The sequence below is a fragment of the Chiloscyllium plagiosum genome, chromosome 20 (genome assembly GCF_004010195.1).
Source record: "Chiloscyllium plagiosum isolate BGI_BamShark_2017 chromosome 20, ASM401019v2, whole genome shotgun sequence".
NCBI lineage: Eukaryota > Metazoa > Chordata > Chondrichthyes > Orectolobiformes > Hemiscylliidae > Chiloscyllium > Chiloscyllium plagiosum.
Genome location: NC_057729.1, coordinates 35,308,753 through 35,335,370, shown reverse-complemented (window position 1 = coordinate 35,335,370; position 26,618 = coordinate 35,308,753). Strand labels below are relative to the sequence as shown.

The 26,618-nt window shown below is 37.4% G+C and overlaps 1 protein-coding gene across 9 annotated transcripts in view; it reads left to right on the top strand.

The window, feature by feature from the left end:
* nol4lb (nucleolar protein 4-like b) overlaps positions 1-19,588 on the top strand; it is a 427,907-nt gene extending 408,319 nt beyond the window's left edge. For 4 of the 9 annotated variants that reach the window (XM_043710520.1, XM_043710524.1, XM_043710522.1 and 1 more), the window contains 2 exons: positions 10,164-10,353; positions 17,744-19,588. In XM_043710520.1, coding sequence (XP_043566455.1) covers positions 10,164-10,353; positions 17,744-17,943 — 390 coding nt within the window. In that variant the 3' untranslated portion in view covers positions 17,944-19,588. The remainder of the gene's footprint in view (positions 1-10,163; positions 10,354-17,743) is intronic. The other 5 variants (XM_043710528.1, XM_043710526.1, XM_043710529.1 and 2 more) reach the window with 2 other exon arrangements.
* The last annotated feature ends 7,030 nt before the right edge of the window (positions 19,589-26,618 follow it).

The following is a 26,618-nucleotide window of genomic DNA, read 5'->3' as shown; positions in this document are numbered from 1 at the left end:
TGGCATTTTTGCAGGAGGTGGGGTGGGAAGAGGTGTAATCCAGATAGCTGTGGGAGTCGGTGGATTTGTAAAAAATGTCAGTGTCAAGTCGGTCGTCATTAATGGAGATGGAGAGGTCCAGGAAGGGGAGGGAGGTGTCAGAGATGGTCCAGGTAAATTTAAGGTCATGGTGGAATGTGTTGGTGAAGTTGATTAATTGCTCAACCTCCTCGTGGGAGCAGGGTCTAATCTATGAGCTAGATGCTTGTACTTGTGTGCAAAGTGTCTGTGCTCCAACCTTTCAATTCTAGTTACCAGTGCTTAATGCAGTGTAGATACATACCTCCTAAACGGCCTGTTGGAGAGGTTGGCAGACATTGGTTCCCATTATCTATGGCTAGTGCCCATAGATCATGTCCTGAATGCTGCTTCATGCTGAAGTTACCAGGTGGTCACTTTGATTTCCATATTGAGTTCTCTTGATGCCTAGCTTCTTTGGCGCATTTGATAAAATGGGAAGCTGAATATTAATTAGATGTTTTATGTTGAACACCAGGAGATGGGAGAGGTACTAACTGAATATTTTTATGGTGGAGAAAGAAATGGAGTGTAAAGAATGCAGAGAAATAGACTTCGATGTTTTAAAAACAGTTCACATTACAGAAGAAGAAGTTCGGGAGATCTTAGAGAATGTAACGGTGGATAAATCTCTGGGACCTTTAATTGGGAACTTGCTGTTGCCTAGTGAGACACCTTCCATTCCACTTGTCAAAAGTATAAAAGATGGAGCAAGATGTTCCCAAGGTAGAAGTCAGCCTCACCAGACCTCTCATCTGACTCTTGTCACAAATCATAGTCCACGTTACATAGACCCTTAGAAGATTCTGTATACTTTGTTGAATTCCATGACATTTCATGAGAAATTCTGATTTCACAACCGTAGACATTCAGAGCATTCAGTTTAAACTAATTGGCACAGAAGTCAGGAGAAATGAAGAGAGTTATTTTTATACAGCAACTGGTTATGCTCTGGCTGACTTAAACTGATTGTTTTCTGACTCTATCAGTTGCAAGTTTCAAAAGCAAATTTGATATATACTGAGGAAGATATATTTTGTGTGGCTGTGGGGTGAAAGTTGGAGAGTGGGCTTAATTATATTGTTCTCTCAAAGAGAGAGTAAAGACACTGTATGTAGAACATCCCCTTGTGCTCTGATGCTATAAATGTCAGAATATTTTTTTGTTACCATGAGCATCTTTTCAAGGCCTACAAAGCCACTCAGAGATACATCTGGTATTTATAATTGTTGAGGATCATGCAAGGACATGTGGGCAAAAAGACTGCCTTGTGTGAACCTCTGAATGATCACCAAACAAGACCTCAGTATACATAAAATGAGTCTCGGCATCCCTCAACTAAACTGGTGGAAGTTGTTGTGTCTGATTTTAGAGAAGTTGCCATTCTGTTGAAATTCTCAAGGAACATCCATGACTAAACAAGCAAAAATAATCTATACAGAATCAATGCCAATGGCAACAGAAGAGTTTTCCATACAGGCATGTGTGTGGTCAAAATCGTTTAGTGTAGCTCCAAGGCAAGACCCAGAGGATACAGTTTGCAGCCAAAGCAGTTATGTTTCCATTCTGGCAATTGACCTAACAGCTTATCCCACAGATTTACTACAGTGACAGCAGTCAGAAGAAAACATCAGACTGTACATAAATCAGAGAATTATTTTGAGGTTGTACCCAGTCTGAGATAACAGCTATTCTGTAACTCAAATACTGGATTACTTACAAGAATTTTAAAATTTAACATCAGCAAACAGACATTCTCTGTCAAAAAATGACTGTGGTCTCAAAATTCTAACTGCTTAAATAGGTAAGAACATGAATTGAGTTCCAAACAGTTGTCAAATTTCTGCCCCATTTGTGCTGTTCACAGAAGTCCCAACAGGACAAACATGGGCATACTTCAGCTCCCTAGCAAGGGCTATGCCTGAGACAGATCCTAGCCATTCATCAGAATTTCATCCACTTTCCTCTCAATGTCTTTTTTTGTTGGGAGCTGAAGTCCTGATGTTCAGAGTTGCATTTGAAAACCCAAGTTCGAATCACCTACTGGCAGCAATCCCAATGACTCATTCACTGCAGCCACTTACCTTCCAAATTGTCCCTCTTTTACTCACATTTCTCTCTCACTTTTAATGCTCCTAAGTTCACTAATGTGGGAGAGAAACAGATTGTTATTGAAGAATCACCTCATAGATTCTGCCTATCTCACATACAGGGGTGACCTTGCTCTGATTGCCACTATCTTCTCATCCTCCCCAGTGACCAATGTGCCCATTCCCAGGACCCCCTGAAGGCATGGGCTCCAGTGATTAGTAGTGTGTGCACATCCTCTCTTGGATCCTGGTTCCTGCATGACTCTCAAATTATGTTATCTCAGGTCCCAAACTGAATTTCCATGTTATATTATCTGAAGTCCCAGAACAAATTCTCAAGTTATTCCCTCAGGTCCTGGACCTAACTCTTGTGCTAACATGATGGACCAAATGGCCTCCTTCTGCTACCCAACATTTTTGTGAAGTTATATCAATTCCCCCGGACCTGATTTTCCTGGGTCATTAGCTAAGGTCCAGGACATAAGTGCTAAGTTACATTACTTGTTTTGTATCAATGAGTTCTTGAAGCTCTATCCATCGATGTAAAGCAGTAACATAACAGCACAGTATTGTCTTTCAGTGATTATTCCAAGACCTGCCAGATTTGCTAATTCACAAACATCATCACAAATGTAAAACATGTCTCTGTAACTGGATTAATTATATGCATAGTGCACAGGCCATATTTGCTTGTCTCTCACATGACAATTAGTCAATTGTTTAATTTTCTGTTGATTACACTTTGCAATCAGTGATTCTTTATGGTGGGCGAATCATCACTTAAGCACACAGAAATGCTACAGAAACATTCACTTGAGTGCTGGCTTATTGTATCCTAGAAATGCAGGAACATTTAAATTATCTATTTCATTAATATATCCAGATTTTCTATTCACAATTGTCCTTGTTGAAATGTTTTTATAAGAATGAGTCACTGAATTGCATATTGTTTATGATTGCTTTCTAAAAATAATTTCACATAGTAAAGAAAACCTGGATGCTGTTGTGTTGTCATAAAGATAATAATCGCCATTATTCTTAATTAATTCCTATCTTTCAAAGCTCACAAACTTTCTACCCAATTCTCTTACATTTTCTCTTTGATTGGATGGCCTGCACCCCTAATGTTGTAAGTTATGATTAGATTAGATTAGATTAGATTAGATTACTTTAGATTAGATTACTTACAGTGTGGAAACAGGCCCTTCGGCCCAACGAGTCCACACCAACCCGCTGAAGCGCACCCACCCAGACCCATTCCCCTACATTTACCCCTGCACCTAACACTACGGGCAATAGAGGATACACTAGGGATATTATTTTGCAAATTTTCCTGCATCTAAAAAAGTGTCAGCAGGGTGGAAGTTAGTAAATATGACACCATTTTCAAGAAAACTGGGAGACCAAGAATTAAGAATGGCTGGCCAGTTAGCCTGGCACCATTTGTCAGGAAAATGCTAGAATCCATTATTAACTGCGCTGAGAAAAGCTATGCCTTCATTTGCCTGGATCTAAAGCTCCCAGAGTACCTTCCTAAACCTTTCAGTCTTTGTAACTCTTTTACCTTTTTCAAGATGTTTCTTACAAATTTACTACCTCTCTGACCAAGCTTTTGGTCATCTGCCCTAATGTCTTTATATGGCTCTTACATTTTGTCTGATAATGGTCCTGTGAAGCATGTTGGGGTGTTTTATTATGTTGGAAGCAGTAAATAAATACAACTTGTCACTACGGTTGAAAACATTTGTATTAGTTCTGTCCAGTTCTGGGAAGGGGACATTGGGGTCTGTCAGTGGAGGTGGGAAAGCTCCTGGATGCTTTCAAAAGAGTATTAGAAGTTTTCTTGAAATTGAGTGTTTTTTTTGAAGGATTAATCATCCCATTTCTGCACTACAATGATCTGTGATTCTGTAATCAACTATTACCAAGAATGTGCATGCTTTGAGATATTTTGATTTGGTTCGGAAATTAAGTTGCTTTTCATTTCTGCACATGGAGATAATTTAGTATGCAAATAAATAAAAATAACAGGAATTTAAGAGAGATGCTTTGAAAGGTTGACTGCAGCTATGTATTATATCAGACTGCAACATTGCATTTACTCCTTCCTTTTAAATGCTTTAACTGTGTCAAATACTTGTTAATTTTTAAAATGTTTATTGATAAAATTCATTGCAGCTTCATACAGATTCATGGAATATTATTTGGATTAGAGGAAGGTTTTGTTCATGTTACATTCCAGTATTATACAACATCAGTTGGTGAAGATCATGTAAATAGCAAAGACAAAGGCTCTGGGAGAGGATTCTCCATCAATAATCCAAGCTGCATGTGTCTCAACAGTTAACCCAGGATCTGGGACCTACCATAAGTCAGCCATGTTAATGGTGTTCCTTATTTGGATAAACAGGTGCTTTGTGATGAACTAATTATCCTCCAGTGCCAAGAATCTTATTCTGAGATATGTTCAGACTAGCTAATTTTCTATTTAACTAAAACCCTTATCTGTCTTCCTGTTTTTGAAAGAACAATGTTTCTAGGATACGTGTATCTCATTAATTTTGTTCTATTGAAAGTTGGCCAGAATGATTCTTCAGCAGAACCAATGATTTCTCTTCAATAGGCAACTATTGTGTCACTTGATGCAGTTCAATGATGATACATGAAACTGTTAATTTTAGGTCAGTTTAAAGAAATAAAAATATTGTAAACATGTGGAATGTGTTTTCATGTGCTATCATGGAAAACAACTATAGCTGAGCATTTTCAGGCCTTACAACTGTATGCATCACCGCTTAACTGTTTTACTATGCCTTATGTCACTGCTATATTGTGAGTCATGCAAATACAGTGGAATTAATTTATCAGCAACAATTTATATTTAAGTAGCATTTTTAATGTAATTAAATGTCACAAGGCACTCCACAGTAGCATTATGTAACAAAGCTAGTCCCTTTTTTTCCTAAAAGCTGTTCCTTGGCTCAAGGAGACTCTGTCCTTGATTTTTTTCAGAGGAGTAATAAACCAGGCCGAGCTCCGATCAGTCTGGTTTGGTATAGAGATGAAAAGGATTTTGATGAAAAGGATGTAAACAGATGAGACTTCAGGCCAAAGTGGTCATATTTTAGAAGTGACCTGAATACATTTTTGTCTGTTTTTTAAAATCTCTAGTCAATTTAGCTATCTTACTCTGGGTAATTTTCACTACACACTTAGCGAAACAAATTGTAAAACTCTAATTTGGGGCTGCCTGCTTAAGAGTGTTTTAAGTGGTCTGGCCTAGTCCATAACAGTTATTAAACACAGGATGACATTGAACTACAAAACTACACTGTGAAAACAGGCCATTTGGCCCAACAAGTTCACACCGACCCTCCGAAGAGTAACCCACCCAGACCCATTCCCCTGCCTTATTACTCCACATTTATTCTTGACTAATGCACCTAACTTACACACCACTGAACACTATGGGTAATTTAGCATTGCCAATTCACCTAACGTGCAATTCTTTGGACTGTGGGAGGAAACCAGAGCACCCAGAGGAAACCCACGCAGACACGGGGAGAATGTGCAAACTCCATTCAGGCAGTCACCCAAGGCTGGAATCAAACTTGCCCCTTGGTGCTGTAGGCAGCAGTGCTAACCACTGAGCCACTGTAGTCACCCACCATGCCAGAGGTATTAGGTCAGATAACCAAAAGGAGGAAAGTATGGTGCAGAAATAAGAATGGGGATTATTCCAAAGCTTGGGGGTCTGAGCAAATGAAGGCATGGACATCAGTGGTATAGCAGTTATTACTGAGGATGCATTAGAGAAGAACAGATATCTTCAAGGATCATGGAACTAGAGGAAATTACAGAGATAGGATATAGGCCTGGAAGGATTCAAAAACAAGCATTAAACTTTTAAAATCAGGATGTTGGTTGATTGGGAGACAGTGTCATTCAGCAAGCACAGGGGTGACATTGTGCAGTAAATTCTGTTCAACTAAGACATAGCAGAGTTTAGATGATGTCAATTTTACAGACTAGTCCAGGAGTACACTGGACTAGTTGACATGAATGGTAATTAAATGTGTATTTCAGCTGCAAGTGAACTGAAATGGACAAATTGAAGTAATGTTAGGAGGAAACAGGCAGTCTTGGTTGTAGTATGAATATAAATTTGGAAACTCATTTACAGGTCAGATGTGACACCAAGATTGTAAACAGACCAACTTAATTCCAAATTGTTGCCAGGAAGAGGGTTGGAGTTGGTAGCTCAGGAACAGAGTTGGGAATGGAGATTGAAAGCAATTACTTCTGTCATTAGGCATGAATTGGATTATAATGTGAGAGAGTAGCACATCATCAGGCCAATGTCTCATCCTGATCAATCTTGATCCAATGGCAAAACAAATCAAGCTGATTGGTGAAAACTTCTGAGAAACTTAATGAGAAAATTAATATTGTGTCTTCAGGTGATGTTAACAAGTTGGAGCTTGTAGATGAGATCTAGGCAGTGGCTAAAGATGGATCCTTGGGGGCGATGATGCTGTAAGAATATGGGAATAGGCAGAAGGCATAGCAAATAAACCTCTATCTAGATATGAATCGAACCCAGGTGAAAGTTACCCAGCTGGGGACAGCAGAGAGCCATTGAAGGAGAATGTGTAGTTGACTTTATCAAAGGGAGTTTCAGAAGAGTAAGAATGGAAAGCTTACTGTTGTCAAGTCACTTAAGTTTGTTTTTCCTTTCTAATTTCGGAAGAGATTGCACTGATGTAATTGTGATTTGAAATGTGTGATTTATATATATTTAATACCATTTACTTTAGAATTTGGATTTTGAATTTCTGATATGTTTATCACAAAAGCCAGATCTGCAGCGTGGGTGCTTGTATTCTGGTGAAAGATCACCTTTTTTAAATTAAATAAAAAACAAAAATATAGTTTATCAAGCTTGATTTCAGTCTGGGATTTGAACGGTCCAGTAATAACATAAGCTAAAATCATAACAGTAACTGCTTACCACTTCTTTATATCCAAATTTCAATAATAACTGATTTGAAATAAAATATCTGCTATATACAAAAACACAAATTGCTAATATTTTCCAGCAATTTATGTTTTTGTTTCAGATTTCCAGCATCCATAGTTATTTCAGTTTTTTTTTGTCTGCTGTACATGCAAGCTGTGCATAAGAAGATGCCACAAACAGCAAATGGATGAATAGCCAATTAATTTGTCAATAAGGTGCAATCAAACATGAGAAAATGCCTTTCAAACAGTTCTGTGGAATCCTTAACAGGATTATTGTCAGAAAGATAGACACATGCTCAATTTAATACCTTGCCCAAAAGACAACATTCTCAACAAAAGAATACTTATTAATCATTTCTTAAGTACTGAAGTCTTAGAACTGGACTTGAATCTCCACCAAGGGTTTTACCAACTGAAGCAAACTAATAAACCATTTAGCACAAAATTTCTGTCCCACAGATGTAAAATGATTGTGATTTTGAAGCTGGGGAAATGTGTATAGTGCTACATATGTTTCATTCTGCTTAATGATTATTGAGCATTCTTACATAGAACATTACTTTGAGGAGTTCATGTATTCAAAAATGCTGTATCAGATTGCTAAAGATAAAGAGGTTTGAAATTGAAATAAATGAACAGGGAATCACAAGCGCTGTACAATTTAACTTTCCAGCAGAGATTTTGTTTTATGTATAATTTGGAGAAACGTTGTCTCTAATTTTATGAGCTAGCTTCTAGCCAATTCATTGGATCTGTGGAAGTGAACAGTACATTACACAAATCTGTGTTACCAGCAGAGCCTACTCTACCATGAAGAGTGAGATCTATCTAGGGTGGCATGGTGGCTCAGTGGTTAGCACTGTTGCCTCATAGCAGCAGGGTCCTAGGTTCAATTCCAGCCTCGGGTGACTGTCTGTGTGGAGTTTGCACATTCTCCCCATGTCTGCATGGGTTTCCTCCGGGTGCTCCGGTTTCCTCCCACAGTCCAAAGATGTGCAGGCCAGGTGAATCGGCCATGGTAAATTGTCCATAGTGTGAGGTGCATTAGTCAGAGGGAAGTTGATCTGGGTGGGTTACTCTTCGGACAGTCGGTGTGGAATGGTTGGACCAAAAGCCCTGTTTCCGGACTCTAGGTAATCTAATCAAATCCACGCTGGTGGTGAAATTAGCTTTTCAACTTCCTATATTTATGGATTATATTAGTTTTGTACCTCCCTGTTTTTAAAATGTAATTTTCTGCAATAATTTCTTGTAAGCGTTCATTTTTAAAGTTCTGTTTCCAAAGTAGAATCTTAGTAGATGACTGCAAGTATCACTTTAGAGTTTATTCTGCATCAAGCGATGATTTTCATATCTTCATTATGTTCCAGGCACCTTAGGGCCAGTAAATTATTATGATGCGTAAATTTGTATGTAAAAAATGGGCAAAATTTGTATGTAAAAAAATCTTGCAAACAGCAAAATGATCAATTGCAGTTTAGGAGAGGTATGCTTAAAGCTTGGTTCTAAAAAGTATAGATGATAATAACACAATTGATCACTTTAAATAGGAAATCAATGGATCTTTGCAAACCAACAGCACAAGGTATAGAACAAAGACTAGTGAATGGAGTTAGAATAGACCAGGAAATCAAACCTGATGCAGTCGAATGGCATAACAGGCTAGTGGGGCTAAAGGTCTACTTTTTTATATCGATGTTAACGTGGTAATTATACTCTGGTGAATGTCTGCTTTAAAATAGAAAGAGGGATTTTATAGAGATGAGTTATTCATTCATTTGGTAATATCAGTATCTGTAATTTCTAGGCTTTAGTGCTTTCACAGTAGCTGAGCTACATGTGTGGGGCCTCACCACATAAAATCTATATGCTCTCCAAAGAGCACATATGGAAATCAGTGAGCTGGAGCACTTGACATATCTCACAACATTATTTGCAAAGCCTTACAAATACTGTACACCAGCTCAACTGAAGAATAGTGCTTATTACGAGGGAAACTAATGGTGAGAAACAGTATACATATAAATAACACTTTATGTGCTAATGTGCCTGACAAATAGAACTTTCAAACAATAATGATGGGGAAATGCTTATTATTATCTATTGCATCATCCCATGATAAAGTCTGAACTGGTGCGTGGAATAGCCTGGAAACTCTTATTCTGTCATAACCAACAGGATCAGTTTCAAAACATGATGGAATCAAAGCAGGGTATTAAAAGCCACAATGAATTTACTTTAGAATGACCAATAAGGCTATCCTTTCTAAATAAATTTTCTGCATAATTGGGCTATCTTATGATTTCTTTTGAGTGCACAGATATCAATTCATGGAGATATTAGAGAGGATTTTATGACTTATCAATAAAATGCAACATTTACTTCAACATAGTAAATAACATGTTTTGATAGTGTGTATATGAAAAGGGAGCTGTTATGTGGAAGTCTATATAGATTTCACCAACTTGTCGGTCTTTTGAGTGAGACATTGAGGTTTGGCAAGGAGGGAGGTTGGTAAATTTTCATATTGCATGTTTCTGCTAACATTTATATTTGAATGTTTATTACATGGATTTAATTTTGCAGTAATCTCAATGAGTTAATGAATAGTTTCTGCTAAGGTGGGCCTGAAAACTGTAGTTCAGAAGTCAATGATGCAGCAATTTTGTGTATTTAACTGACTGAGAAGTCTGGTATAGTGTAAGTTGACATTGGTACTTGATGCTTAAACTGCAGAGCATTAGTTTCAGAATATATCTTCATAGTGGATACAAAAGCTAGGGCCTGATCACTAACAACAATTTTAATTAATGTGAAGACAGTAACACAAGTATTAAATAGAAAAAAAAAGTAGATTTAAAGGAAATATGCAATGATGAAAGCTCTTTTAGGCCGCATGTTACTAGCAGTCTAGAAATGCAGATTTTATTTTTTGTAAAGTCTACAGACAATCCAAAGATTTATTAATGCTATTTTGCTGTCCATTTGCTTTAGGATGAACCTATTGCACTAGATAAACATACTCAACAAACCAGGGAGACTGCTCAGCTTGCCCACAACACTTATTCACTGCCAGCTGCTTCCTACTCTCAAGATCAGATGTATATCAATGGCGGACTGAACTACAGTTACCGTGGTTATGGAGGAATAGGAGGTGGACTGCAAACTGGCACCCTCAGCAATGGTATGGAAATTATTACAGCTGATTGTCATTGACTGGTTTTAGTTATTCTTTGCTGCGCTTAAAATTATGCAATCCCATGTAAAGCAAAGATTCGTTCATCAGTGTTATATATTTTTAAAAAGAAATCAAACTGTGTATTTTAAGTTGATTTTAAATTTCCTTACACAAATAGATGATAAATCTTTCTATAGATCTGATCTTTCTATAGATCTGCATCTGCCATTTAATAGCAGATTTAATTAGGTTATGATAAAATTAAATTATTGTCAAGTAACCCATAATTTAGACAAAAATATTTAGAACAAGCATCCAGTACTTTTATCACCAATCATTTTCCAGGATATGAAAATAAGCTCTGTCATTGGATTTTTCAGTTCTCTGTTTGAGTTAGAGCACTAAAGATTGCATTTATCTGTCAATCTGGTTTGTAATAGCTTTCCTAAACCAACATTTTGATGCATTATTGTCTGGAGAATAATACAGACCATTAGTAGAGGCAGTGAAGACCAAGAGTTCTAGGATATAGCTGGGAACTAGTTTCCAGGCAGATCCAAATCCTTTGGTGACAACTTTCTGCAGATGTGCATTCTGCCAGTATTAATGAACCACAGAAGAATATTGCTAATTCTACAACACCCTTATCTTGCAAAGTGGAGTTCTGTGATGTTCCAAATCCCCAGGTAAATGATGATCACTTTATTGGATTGTCCACCAATTTAGTAATTTATTTTCATCAAATTAATAACACACTTCTTAAAACAATCTGTTTGATATGATTTTATGTCCTGAAGACATTTGGATTGGAAAGATTTCAAGAAATAAATGTATCATGAGAATATAGGCATTTCTGATATGTAGAGGAGGATCCTCTTGATTTTGTTCCATATAATTGGTGCTCGAGGGTGTAGAAGTCCTTCCCATTGGAGGTTTTTGTGGAGCTGTATTATGTGAGCTTGTGAAATCTAAGGTGCAATCAGTTGCATCCTGGATCTTCAGAAAACCAGACATTGTGTAAAAATTTCAAAATCACACAACACCAGGTTTATTTGGAAGTACAAGCTTTCGGAGTGCTGCTCTTTCATCAGATAGCTAGTGGGACAGGATCGTAGGACACAGAATGTATAGCAAAAGATCAAAATGTCATACAACTGATGCGATGTATTGAACAAACCTGGATGTTGAGTCTTTAATCACATAGAATGGGGATGCAGATTTCAATTGATTAAAAGAATGTGTAAAAGAGGACATGATTTGGAGATGCTGTTGTTGAACTATGGTGTACAAAGCTAAACATCACACAACACCAGGTTATAGTCCAACAGGTTCATTTGGAAGCACTAGCTTATGGTGGTTGTGGAGAATAAGATTGTAAGACACAGAATTTATAGCAAACGTTTACAGTGTGATGTAACTGAAATTATATATTGATAAAGACCTGGATTGTTTGTTAAGTCTCTCATCTTTTAGAATGACCATGTTGGTTTCAGTTCTTTCATATGTAAATTGCAAAACCTTTTTTAAAAGTTACATTCTCAAGTGCACTGTAAACCTTTGCTATAAATTCTTGTCTTACAATTGAGAGCTAGGTTGTTCTCAGTGCACCATTTTTCCAAGTCTTCCACCTCCTGTCAGTAGGGAGCTGAGTATGCACCCTGGGTGGGCTCCAGTGTTGAGTGTTAGTGAGGATGAAATATTGTCCCCAATCTTCACTGATTGTGGCCTGTGGGTCAGGAAACTGAGGATCCAGTTACAGAGAGTGGGGCTTAGTCCAAGATCACTAAGTTTAGTAATCAGTCTTGAGGGGTGAATAGTGTTTAAAGCTAAACTGTATTCAATGATTAGGATTCTTACGTAGCTGTTCTTGGTGTCAAGATGTTCTAGGGAGGAGTGAAGGGCAGGTGATATGGCATCTGACGTGGATCTGTTGGTCCGAAAGGTAAATTGGAGTGGGTCAAGAGTAGTGGGGAGGCTGGAATTGATTAATGCCATGACCAGCCTTTCAAAACATTTCATGATTTGGAGATGCTGGTGTTGGACTGAGGTGTGCAAAGTTAAAAAATCACACAACACCAGGTTATAGTCCAACACGTTTAATTGGAAATATTTCGTGATCACCAAATACTGAACATTGTCCCTAATCTAAATATTTTTCTTTCAAAGGACAAGTAAAAGTTATGGTTTAACACTCAAGATTGCTCTGTGATCCAAGTAAGTTATTGGGAGAGGATCTAAGTGGAGTGTACGTCCTGTCCTTTTACAGAGAGAGAGGAAAATTATAAAACTTGTCATTCAAGGTAATACAGCAGATAGAAAATGGATTAATCACAGCCATGAAATGTCAGGAAAAAATGTTGGTGAGGAAAATACTAAAATAACTAAGTTGTAAATAAGCTTTGAAGGTACAAAATATTTCAGATTTCTGAAGAAAAAAATACCTTGTGCATTTAAAACTTAATTCAAATTGCTACCTGAAATACAATATTTCACTATCCAAAGCTAGCAATACATTTGCCACCTCATTTATTTAAATATATTCTTCTTCAGGAACAGTCTTGGATAAGAAAGTACCATTATGTAAATTTGGTTTAAGAATTTTTTTTAAAAAGAAGGAAGCTGAACATAGATTTATAATAAGTGGTATTATCATGCAGACATTTAATGGGCTCAGATTTGTTTTTGAGGTCTATTTTGAAAGGATAATGCTTGTTAAAATGGCAAGGAGAAATTTGATGTGTGTACCAATCGTAGCATTGATCATGGAAATTTCCAGGCTTGTACATATCACCATTTTTAAATTACTCAATATAGAAAAAAACAAAACAGTTGGAGACCAAATATCTGCTCTCATGCTCCCGTATACTAATACTGGAAAAAAAACCTCCTGGAGTTCTAATAAGAATAGATGTTACTTGGTCCATCACCTGCGTTTTAGTAAAATGCAATTATTTGAGAAGAGGTCAGCGAGTTATAGTGTTTTGGGTTTTGAAAGCAGTACATCTCAGGGATTAACTGTTCTTATGCTACCTTAATCCTGTTCAGCTAGGCCTTGATGATGTGTGAGATGAGAGTGGCATTACTCAGGTGACTATTAATCCTACCCCTCTTAATGTGAGTGGATTCATTGTTGGGAGCAGATGCATCATTCACAGGGGCCTGCACATTAGATGTTAATGGCATTAACATTTGTTCTGTGTCTCACGTTTTCAGTAGAAACAGCTAAAGATTTACCATCAGTGATGTGCAATCAGCTGAAACATTACTGTGTCGTCTGAGGTCAATGAGGTTTAGATTTGTAACTAATAAATGAAACTAAATATATAACCATGCTTAATCACTTAACGTAGATTTCACATGTAATTTTTGTGCCATTATTTTGGAACACGTCGTTGTTGCAGAAAGGACAAAGGGCTTAATTATATTTATGTGCTAACATCATATCAGGAATTTTCACAGCTAGTAAATGTAAATTTATTTGCAGTTTTCAAAATTAGCAGCAAGTAGACTGAAGGATAAAACATATGTCTTGTTTTATAGGAAGCTTTCATTTAGACAAAGCAATTATTTCACAGAATCAATTCCTTTACAATCCAAGGGTTATAATCCTGGTCTGCTTGTTGTTACACTGCTTGTCTTTATTTTAACGAGTTTGGTCAGAGTGCGTGGACCACTTTTGAATATCTAACAATGGGGAACAAACGGATTCCTTGATCATAACATCATGATTGCCCTGCTATTCTATCATAAAAATTTTATTTTGAATTAAAGTTGCCCTGAAGGATCTGGAAATCAAGATGCTGAATTTTTCCAGTCCCTGAACAATGTTGGCGATGGTGAGACTGTTAGGAAAATACAGTGAATGGAAAAGTCAGACTCTTCATATCCAAGGAAATAAAGTCCAACTTCCCAAATACAGTCAAAATGACTAGATAAGAATTTTGCTCAGGAGGGGAATTAACATTATATTATTCCCTCATACTTCTCTCTTCCCTGCCATGGAATAGAAACTAAACAGAATAAATTCCCAAACGAAAGGCTGAGCTTGGATGTGGCAGCTGCAGTTCACTGGCATCCTCTCTGGACCGCCATCTTAGACAGAATTCCAAATATCTCAGGGTGTGCTGCATGGGCAGTGATCACCCGCACACTATCTGAAATGGCTGACATTTACCAAGCACCAGCCTCATCATATCATCACAGCACATCTCCAACTCACTTATAGCACCACTTCAATACTGAGCTTTGGACCTCACCAAGCCTTTCATTTGCAATACTGCTGCCAGGCTGCTTTGTGCACAAGTACAGGCACACGTCACACATTGGAACAGGATTTGCTTTCTTGGCACTCATTCACTTCAAACTTACTTAGATGCAATTGTGTGTCACAAATTGCCCTACCCATAAGTTCATTGGGGACTTTCATCGGTCTTAATTAGATCAGAACCCCTGCAGATAAGAGTCCAGAGAGCTGAAATGTTATGCAAATAAGCAGTTTCTCACATAAGTTCATCTTAGTCAGGAATATTAAATAGACATGTGGAAGAAATATTGAGACTTGGACTCATGCAGTTAGGCAGATTATTTAACTATTGCCCAATTAATGGAAAGAATTACATTACAGCACGTGTCTGAAAGTTTTCAAACAACAGTTTATAATTAAATACAAAAATAATCCTATGGTGTTGCAGTGTTGTATTTTAGGTTACACCTCCCATTTGTCTGTTTAATATAAATAACTTTAAACAGAAATGTGTAGAAACTGCTTATTTCGAGCCTCTGAGCTGCATCTTCATCTTGGTTTCTGATCTAATGAGGATGGATGAAAACCCCACAGAGAGACCTGAGAATGTAACAAAGTACTGAATACACATTAATAAGAGTTAAGTTCAACTTGTTTGTTCATCTACAAATGCTGTAAAGAATGTATCCTGCAAACTGCATTGGATTAGCACACTGAAGGTGAATCATCAGAGATGAACAGCTCAGTATTTGTAATGAGAGGAAAGTCAATAGTTATATGACAGTGTCCAAGTATCAAAGGATTTATAAGTTGACTGTTCAGCTGCATGAGGGGCTTATTGCTCAATTTGAGATCACTGCTATTGGCCATATCTTTTGATATTCTTCAAATAGCAGCTTTTCAAAAGTGGATGTGCTTCATTCACAAATCTTATGCCCTAAAATTTATATACAGTTCATTTTTATCATATGATTGCTGTTACTACATAGGCAAAATTCACTTCTTTTTGAAAAAAAACTGACTCAAAAACTAGTTTTAGCAACCATGGGAAAAGGAGTAAATTATTCAGCCACTGCACAAAGAAGCCACCCAGTTAGCACCTACGTGGAGATGTTTGACCTCTCACCAGGAAACACCAAGCTCAGTGAGAACAATCAGGAGATCCGGATCTCCTAGGCAGCCAACCAAAGTTTCCACTAAAACTCAATTGAAAGGAAATAGGCCTACAGGTAAGTGAAGGACGAGGAGCACCAAAGAACCTGTTAGCTTAGGTGGTGGGTAGAAGAAGAGGTCATCAGCAGCTTATCAACAACTATGATGGAAAGGCGTCTCTGGTCCAGAATACCCAGGGACCTATCCACAGAGTTTAAAAAAAAGAGCATCCCTCAAAAAGACCAAGAGACAGTGAACGCTCACTGGAGTCAGCAATTCAGTGACCTTCTCAACGATAATACAGCCTGAAATGCAAGTGCTCCTAGAACAAAGAGAATCAGGGCATAGGTTTAGGGTGAGAGGGGAAAGATATAAAAGAGACCTAAGGGGCAATTTTTTCACTCAGAGGGTGGTAAGTGTAGGGAATGAGCTGCCAGAGGAAGTAGTGGAGGCTGGTACAATTGCAACATTTAAAAGGCATCTGAATGGGTATATGAATAGGGTTTGGAGGGATATGGGCCGGGTGCTGGCAGGTGGGATAGATTGGGTTGGGATATCTGGTCGGCATGAACGGGTTGGACCGAAGGGTCTGTTTCTGTGCTGTACATCTCTATGACTCTGAAGAACAAAGAAAATGTACAGCCCAGGAACAGGCTCTTCGGCCCTCCAAGCCTGAGCCGATCCAAACATACTGTCTAAACCTGTTACCCAGTTCCTAAGTACCTGTATCCCTCTGCTCCACACCTACTTATGCATCTGCTGAGACACATCTTAAATGAATCTACCGTGCCTACCTCTACCACCTCTGCTGGCAAAGTGTTCCAGATACCCACCACCCTGTCACACATGACCCACTGCCATATCAGCTCACCTTCAATCTGCATTGGGTCAAAAAAAAGTCATGCAATTGTAACAGTGTGAGACTGCTAGCTTCACCTATTATAATTTTTGAGATACCCTGGAACAACGGGAGACCTACCATGTATATTGACCAACGATTGCAGACTTTCAACAGATAGAAGCAGAGAACCCATTGACAGATTTCTCAGTTAACAAATCAAGGAAAGGGGCTTATTTGTTTGTTTCATTTCAGTAGTAAACTTGAGAACTGAAGGAGAATTACTGGACCTGGAATGTTGATTCTACTTTCTTGCCAGAGATGCTGCCAAACCTACTGAGTTTCTGCAGCAATTTCTGTTTCTCTTATGGAATTTATTAAACTATATAAATAAATTATTCTTTTAAAATACCTATTCAAATGGGGCATCCATATATCAAAAGTATTCAAAGGGTAGGTCTTACGTGGTCTTTACATCCAAGACAGGCTTCTCCTGGTGACCAATGTAAATATTAGCCAGAGCTGGGCCTAAAGGAGATGCTATGTGAATACATAGTGCTGTTGAAATAAAATTCAGCTGAGGGAGTTGCTAAGCACAGGTTCAATAATAAAAAAAAACTGGTTGCAATCTAAAATGCCATAATATAATAACTAACATTTACACTGGACCTTTTTTGAGTAGCATATTGGTGAATAAGCTGGCATATCAAAACAGCACATGGTTATCCCAAAAGTGAAGGAATCCTTAACAGTATATGTGGAAAGCTCATTTAAAACCAGTTGCTACAGCTTGCTGAATCATTTGATCAATTCATGGGGTGCAGAACAGTCGTACATAAAACATGTTTTAAAGGGACATTAGTTTAAATGTCGTGGGCAGCCCATGTTTGGATGCAATGAGCCATAAGGCTATGAAATCCTAGCATAGATATCACCTGCTGAGCATTCCCAGCCTTCTCTGTGATATTTAGGTTTCATGTTTGTGTTGCAAAAGGGTTAAACTTGACATATACAAATACATGTTTAAAATTTTCACCATTAAATTTCACCTCTCAACTTACAGGGATGTTTTCTTAACAAAATCACCTTTGGTCAGTAATACTGCTGTGTATGTTAAAATATTTACAAGGCAAGGTAATGAGTTCATTTCTTAATCCTTTCAGGTCCAACAGATCTCAGCATGAAGGCACTGGCCTCAAACTCAGCTTCATCCAACACAAACAACAGGAGTGTACCAGCAGCACAGCTCAGTCCAACAGAAATTAATGCGGTCCGGCAGCTCATTGCTGGCTACAGAGAGTCAGCAGCCTTCCTCCTCCGCTCTGCAGATGAACTGGAAAACCTCATTTTACAACAAAATTGACTCTTGTCAGCATAGTCCTAATGATAAAACCCCATATCCTGTAGTTATCCAGTTCAAAACTGGATATTGGGGGAGATTCCTCTTGTTACAAGATGGCCATTAACCCATTGCTGCTATGGAAGTGATAACGCCACCAACCTTTAACCTCAGACCTTCATCAGGACCAGGTGGGAGAGTAAGTAAGTCTTCAACCCAAGGACCTCATTCACCAGAGAATATTTGTTTTCTTAGCTGGCAGCATAAACTGAAAGATTTGACACGTGCAAGGACTCCATTCCTTTCACAGGCAGGTGTAGTTCCTGACCATCTGCCATACAAAACCCACATAGCATTCAATTCCCAGGTGCAATACCTAGTGACGCTGCTAATAGAAATAACCTAGAGTGGATCTTCTGGAAGAACAATAGAGGAGTTGATCTCTCTTGGTTTGTGTTAATTCTGGTCATCAGTTTCAAGTATGAGGATAGTAGCATCATATGTACATCCATTATTCACTTAACTCAAGACGATCTTAGAACAAGCTGACTTTTTTTTTGCTCCTTTGGAAATCTAAACATTTAGCCACTGATTAGAACGTGTAATGAAGGCTGCAATATAATAACATAGCAACTAATAGAGACGATAGGTGATCCACACTCAATAAAACATCTGGTATTAAAGTTGATTATCAAGTAATTAGGCCAAAGGAGAATTTGGGTGAAATTTGTGAACAAGAGACACAACCGGAGTTGAAAGGTAATGAAATACTGCACATTTAATTATAATTAATGAACTGCACTTTTTAAGAAATGCAGCCACTTTGAGCTCACCTACATGGATTGGTATATTAGATGAATGACCTGAAGAATTGTAATATGTGTTCTGATATTAGAAAGTGCCCAACAGAAAAAAAAAGCATTTGTAACCTATAATCATGTTTTTGTACACATAACTGGGTGTTCCATAAGACTACAAAACTTAATGTTCATCGTGACTGGTTTCATGTCAGCCTTTTATTAACATTTCCAATATTTCCAAGTGACCATAGTATAAATGCAGAGTCAGGACTCAGCTTGACTCTAAAGAGCCTCTGGCTGACTGCCTGGAGAAATGATCACATCTGTTTAAATTTTGACACCCCACAATGTCATTCAGTAACAAAGCAATTGTGTAAAGAAAAGTGCACTGGTATGTCTTGGACTTATTGGACACCTAAAGAATGATATGGTGTAGATGCTGACATTTTCAATAACATTTGCAATTTGACTGCTGAGAAATGTCACACACAAACATAAGTATAGACTCAAAGGACTGCCAATTTGGCAAGAGGAAGCATTTCAGCAAGTCAATGTAAATGGGCTGCATTTATAGACAGCCAATACCCAAGTGGTACCTTTTGCAAGCAGTTATCCATTTTTGTAAGCAGAATCCCAAAGCCCAGTTGCAATCCATCCACCCATGAAGCCACTTCAAATGTTTTTCTCTTAATTTACAGTCAAATGCAGGATTTGAAATCAAGCAAGATTAACTTTTTGTCTCTTCAGTAAACTAAAGTGGATCATGAAATCTTTCAGAACTCAGGTAGCAATTTATACCAACCTAATTTTTTTACTATTTTTTAAAAAGTGAATACTATGAAACAGAAATTGTTATTTTATACTTTTATCTCATTTATAATAGTTACCATTAACTTAAAATAATTATTGTATATCTTTATATTGTTAGAAACAAGCACTGTGTTTGAAAAGCCTCAAATTTGGTTCTCAAAAGGTTAAAAACTTTCTTCACTGGCACCAAGCTGTATAAATATGAACAAGTTGGCTCCAGGAAGGTATTAACCTATATTTTAGGTTTGTTTTCCTGCAGTGATATTGTTTGAGTTTCTTTCAGGTTAACAATTCTCATGGAAGATCGAGAACAGGACTCTTTGTTCAAGGATGTGCTTATTAACTACAGAAATATTTACCTGAGACAAAGAATCATATTCATGAGATAGTCTTTTAGAGCAGGCAACAGGGCTGCCTACATAAAAGAGAGGCCCAAGCAAGATGTGAAAGTTGGTAAATCTGCATCCAAATGTCACATGCTTGTTTGCTTTCCAAAGAACTCTATTAAACACCTACTTACTGTGAAAAACTTGGTGTTGCTCTGAAGTCCTAAAGGATACATTTTTTGAAAAGGGTCAAATTCCTACAACTTAAAAACATACCAAATGAGTAAAGAATAGGCATGACCTAATTTGCTGCCTACTTGTAACGTTTACCCTATCTTTGGAGCAAACCTCAGATGTACATGGTCAAAAGATTGCTTAACGATGTGGTTATCCAGATACTGTTAAATATACTGGCTATTAATGTTTAACCACACTTAGAAAAGGCTATGAGATACCTCTACCTCAGTTTTCCCTTCATTATTAGTGAACATCGCCATGATTTGGAACTTCATGTCAATCCTCATAGAATGACTGATCCAGGAAACAATTAGCTAGAATTGTTGCTCACTCATTGTTCCCTTACATGTCATTAAATTATTGCTTTCATTTTACTTCTTGGAAGACATCTGGAGACTACAAATACATACATTTGAATTTAGCTACAACCTATTTGCAAGGGCATTGAAAGCTTGCAGCCTTTGAGTGGATATTTCAGTAATATCCTCAGTAATTATGACAGTTTATCATACTGGAGAAACATAAAAAAACAGTACCAGCATTGATATTCAATGTTTACTCACATATATATATCTATATATATTCAGGAAACAAATAATCATGACACCACAAAGTAATGCACACTTAGATTTTTGATAGAATTATTGAGGTGCTACTGCACATTTTCATTATTGAGATAATATATTGTTATGTACTTTTTTGGGCTCCAACCATCCAACATCTTGTGAATGAAGATTCTTCTAAACAAGGGTGAAATAATCCTCAAACAGATCATCATCCATTTTGGATCACAAGAGTAGTCCAAATATTTTCTTAAATAGTGAAAAAGAACAGCTGAACTTCTAAGAGATGAAAGAGTTCATGTACATAGATCATTAAAACATATTGTTCAGTCACAAGAAAAATAAAGTCCAATGATAATACAATGTTCACCTTTACGCAGAGCAGGGCTTTACAAACTTGTCAACCCATGTGGAGGTTGTGAGCTACAATGGCTGTTGTGGACCTCTTATTGAATTATAATAGCTGCATTCCTGCTGTAATAGACATGCTCCCACTTTCACAGGCCTCCTTCTGCTCTCCTAGATCTCCCTGCTGCCCCTCACAAATACCACGTAGGGGATTGCAACATTTTCCAGCCCTACAATGGCAAAAAAAAATTTAGGAAGCACCGTTCTAGAATATAAAGTCAGCGTACTACACCTTAGGACATTTGGGCTTTGGAAAGAGGAAAGAACATTCCAAGAGCTATAAGGGTTACATTATGAGTACTCACTGAAATAAGGCTATTGTGATATGGTTGAGAATTATAGGATTTTGAAAGGAATTGATGGTTAAAGAGAAATATTTTCACTAGTGAAGAACTCTCAGACATACAGATATTGCCTGAAAATCAGAGCCAGGCCTTTCAAGGAGAAGAGTTAAAGAAATTTTCTTCTCACAATTTGTATGAGTGTGAAACTTTCTCAAAACGCTGTCGTTACTGACTCAATTCATAACTTTCAATCTGATAGGTTCTTTTTCTGGGAAAAGGATTTTAAAGCGAGTAAAAGGCAAATTATGCCAGACATTAGCCATGACCTCATTGAAATAAGGAACATGCTTTAGGGACTAAATCACTTCGAGTTCCTATGTTGCTACTGTGGTTCCACACTGAGAGCTACTTAGCAAACACATTCTGTGTTGAAGTTTTTTTTTAAGTCAAAGATTTTTCCACTACATCTACATCATCATTTGGACCATTTACTATTCATCATCAGGTAGACTATCAAATTTGTTTCAAAATCATTATTTTAGTAAAGATTTATGAATTTAGAGTCCTTCATCCATATTGAAAATGCTACTATCCTCATAACAGTTTAATTGTACAGACCACTGGCACAAACAGATTTTGAATCAGTGGTCATTTCCACCACTGTGATAGCTCTGTTGAAAGGCGTTGGAAGCTTAATATAACCTCATTCATATACTTTCGGGACCTCTTTCAGGCCAAAGAGCAGGTATCTGTTCTCTGGCTTCTGTTTTATGCTAATTGTCCATGTGAGTGATTTGTATATGACAAAATGTTACTTTTCTTCGTAGTGGGGAGGGTATATTTTTATGTACAGGATGTTGCTAAGTTTTGTTCTGTGGGTCGTTGTCCTTAGCAGTTCCAGAGGAAAAAATAGGCAAAAGACAATCTTAGCCCCCTTTGATGCTGTGATTTACTTTTTCTTAAGTGCAGCTATTGAGTAAAACTGGGGGACCACTAAGTATTTTTCAGCCATAACTTAAAGTCACTGAAATGTTGTTGCACAATGATAATGAGTAGTTGCGAGGACCGTATGTAATTATACAGTCATCAAAGATCTAAAACCTTTGAGTGTAGACTTTTTAAAATTCTAGTTGTTAGCCTGTTTACCTTATTGATCTACTGAACTATTGTACCCTTATGCAGAAAGTGCTGACCAGACGGAAAACACTTTCTGAATAGAAACTACCGAGTGGCACTGAACAATGCTAGCTGTCCTGCTGCAGAAGTAATTTTCTGTAGGATTCAGAGGTTTAATAACCATTAACTGGCTAGAAGTTGATTATTATACAGTTGCAATCAACAAATTAACTGGATGTTGTTAACAAACAACAAAATAGCGGTGCTTTCAATTTATTTTGACTGGGAAGAGGAGAATCCAGTTCCTTAACTGTTTGTACCTAATACCAATGTGAACTTTGTATTTCCTTCTGATTTTTGACTCAGTGAAAGTGTGGCTGTTTACATGTACAGATTTTCCGATTTGTGTTCTCTGATACCCTGTATTAATGCTGTAGAGAAAAAAAACAAAATAACCCAAATTCTTTTAATATTTATTGCATATACACAGTGAATATGTTTTCCAATACATGTGGCTAATATTTTGATTCGTGTCTATAAACGTAAAACAACTGAGTTCTTGGTATTTTTTGTTTGCTAAATGAATAGCATGAGCAGTTCTACTTACATATCACTAATTATGAACCAATGATCTTGCTGGAGCTGTCAGCTGTAGCAAAATGCATTGGTTTCATTATACTCTGAAATATTCTTTGAACTATATACATATGAAATGGAGTACTAATAAAACCAATATGCTGTGTATCAGACAGAATACTTAGATGTAATATTCTTTATTATTGTAGTGCTGTGTTTCGTTCATTAATGTGAACAGTTGTAGCTGAGAAATAGGATGCCTCTCTCGACCTTCTCAGTGACAAATCAAACATAATTTCTGACTGATGCTTTTGTACAAGTTGTATAACTGCTGCATGTTGCAAGCAAAAGGTTGATATGCATAAATTGTATAACTTCTCCACTCACCTCTTTCAGATTTCCTTTAAACTAACTTCCCACTATTAGGAGGTTCATGTTTGGAGAAGCCACTGCATCTCAACATCTCTTTAACCATTGAAGGTCCTGCTGTACTGCAGGATAGGTGTCCCCATCATCTTATGGGTTATGGACATCATTATACATTCGTAGTCACAGAACCAAAACTTGAGATGGTGGGGATTTGTACGAACAAGTGGTTCTCAGGCAGCAACACCTATATAACACAATACCCCAAGGCAATTCACAGGTGGAAGAGGTGAATTTTAAGGAGTGTCTTTAGAGAGCAAAGTGCAGTAGAAAGGCCGGAGCTAGAGTGTATTCTGGAGTTTAGAGCTAGGCAGCTGAAGGCTCTGCTGGAGTGATTAAAATCAAAGATGTTCAAGATGACAGATTAGAGGGCTAGAGCATTCAAAGAGATTACAGCGACAGGGAAGCAAAGCCATGAAAGAATTTGTAAACAGGTTTGAGAATTTGGAAATCAAAGCATTGCTTGATCAGGATCCCATGAAGGTCAGAAAGCAGAGAAAATAGGGAAAGGGGTTTGATTGCAAGTAATGATATAGACAGAGTTTGGCCAGGCTCAAATTTAGAAGAAAGCATGTGTGTCACCAGCAAAGAGGAATACAGTTGGATAATCACATTTAAGTCAGAGAAGAGGAGATTGTTTTTGAAGCACTGCCTCATCCAGTACAGGCAGTCCTGTTGTAATGAGTCTTTCATTAATGCAAATTGGCTGTAACACAATTGAGCGAATAGGGAACAATTTTTTTGAGATGTAAACTTTTTATCATGGCTATAAAGCAATTAAATCAACACTAGGTGTATTTGTATTCCCTGATTTTTGTATAGCACGAGGTCACACGAGAATGCAACTATCACATAATAGCTGAACTACCTGTATTCAATAACGCATCGTTTTCTCCTCTTCACATCTTCCCTGACCCTATCTATCTGGATGTGGATGTCCACTCAATTGTTTTAATTACAGAATACCTGATACAGGTACAAGATCCTATATCCGAAATGCTCCAGACCAGCTGATTTTCGAAATTCTGAACTTTTCGGTTTTCAGAATGTGACTGTTCAATGGTGAAATTTTTAAAAATCTTATCAGAGAAGCAGACTTCTAACTAAGAATGTGCTTGGCCAAGCCCCCTCCACATTGCATCTGAGTGACACTCATCGAGGGGGTGTTGTCTTGGGAGTGTTCACAGAGAAACCCCAGGCCTGTTGGTGCTTGGCCACACCACCATGTCACACTGGAGTGACACACATCAAGTGGGTGTCAACCTGTGTTAAGTTTTCTCGCCAAACAACCTCATTAATGAGAAAACACTTCACAAAAAAACTTCGGATTTCGGAGCTTTTCGGTTTTTGGATGTTCGGATAAAGGACCTTGTAACTGTACAAGGAGGTCTGGTACACAAGACAATTATTCATGACTAACTAGCAGTGGAACAGGTTTGTAAACTTTCAGGTGCACACCTCAGAAAGAGACAGTTATTTAGCAGACTAAAAATCCTCTTTAAAAGCTGTACAACCAAGAAGAGATGCCCTCTTAATTTCTTTTCACTCCTTTTGACTTTTCCCTTTTACGAAGTTGAGATCACAAAAATGGCGAAGTAATTACATAGGACTACATCAACACATTGCAAATACCATACAGCACAATTTTATCACATCCTCTAACATTTCTTCTAACAGACATGAAAACGGAGGTTTATGCAGGTATAATACAGAACATGACAAAAAAATTAACATATCAATTGATTATTTTGAAGTTCTACTCATATGCATATCATTGACCCCACCATAAACATTTGTTACCTTGCAACAAACTGATTGTCCATTACAGCAATCATCTTAGGTTGACCTAGACTGTTTCTGTTCTCCACTTGTAACTCAGTCCATATACCCACCCCTACAGCAACCTGAAATTCAGCTTCAAACCTGACCTTTCCAAAAATGCACACATCACAAAAATGAATAAGAAAAAATGTTTCATAATGAGACTTGCCAATGCACATGTGGGTTTTATAATTCTTTTTGTCCACAAAGCTACCAGACGTGAGTGCTAATTACAACCAAAGCCATCTGGGACCCAGGTAAATGAAGGGAATTACATCTTAACCAAAGATCGAGAATCTTGCAAGAATATAGACAGGGGATTAGGAAAGAGCATGAATTGGAGAAAAGTCAATGTGAAATTAGAAACAAAAAATAAAATACAGAAAGACTGGATTCAGAGAGGACCATGAGAATGCAAAACTAAGAAACAGTAAAATTGGACTTTTTAAAATCCAAAATAATTCGCACTCAAATTTTATCGTTTATGTTTTGAGCAAGGGTATTTGATTGGCAAGTATCAATTATCATGTTGAAAGGGCACCTGTCATGTAAATTACATAACTAGATTTGACTCTCTGAAGTTAATGGGGAATTAATGCATAATTTCAGCAACTTCATGAAAAACATTATGGGATACTTCATGCAGCCAATTTTGCAATTAATGGGATACCTAATCCTCACTATATTGGTGACCAATTTACACATTACTAACACCATCCATCATTTGACTAATATATTTTCAATGATTTCAGTGTAATATGTATTACAAGTTTTTTTTGCTTAGTATCTGATGCAGAGGTGGAAGTTGGATCACAGCAAAAAAAATTGTCTAAAGTTTATGATTTTATATAGTCATTAAGTATCCAATCAGCACATTGCCTAGCATTTACAATTGTAATTTTGTTGTGTATGCCAACTTTCACCTCTACAGTATGTTGTAATTTTCTGAAGCTTATTGCATTTACGTTGTAGAAAAACAAATCCCAAGAGAATGTCAGCGTATTTTTCACCTCCACCACATCTCTTGAATACACTTTGGGATTTTGTCTAGTGGATCAGAATTTCCAAGCCTGGGAAATAGTGAGAAAACTGCTGTGTACCAGACAGTTTAAGATCAAATTGCAACAGACATGGTGTGAAATGATGTTTGCATACAGGATTTACACATCCTGTGCACTGGATGCGAGATTGCTTTTAGTCTAAAATTTCAAGAGAAAGCAAACTTACAGCAAAGTCCACTATGATAATTAGTACGTTGGCAAGAAAACCATGGTCATCTCCCAGTATGTACCGAATGACTGTGGGATATTGACAACTTAAGTAATTTGATAT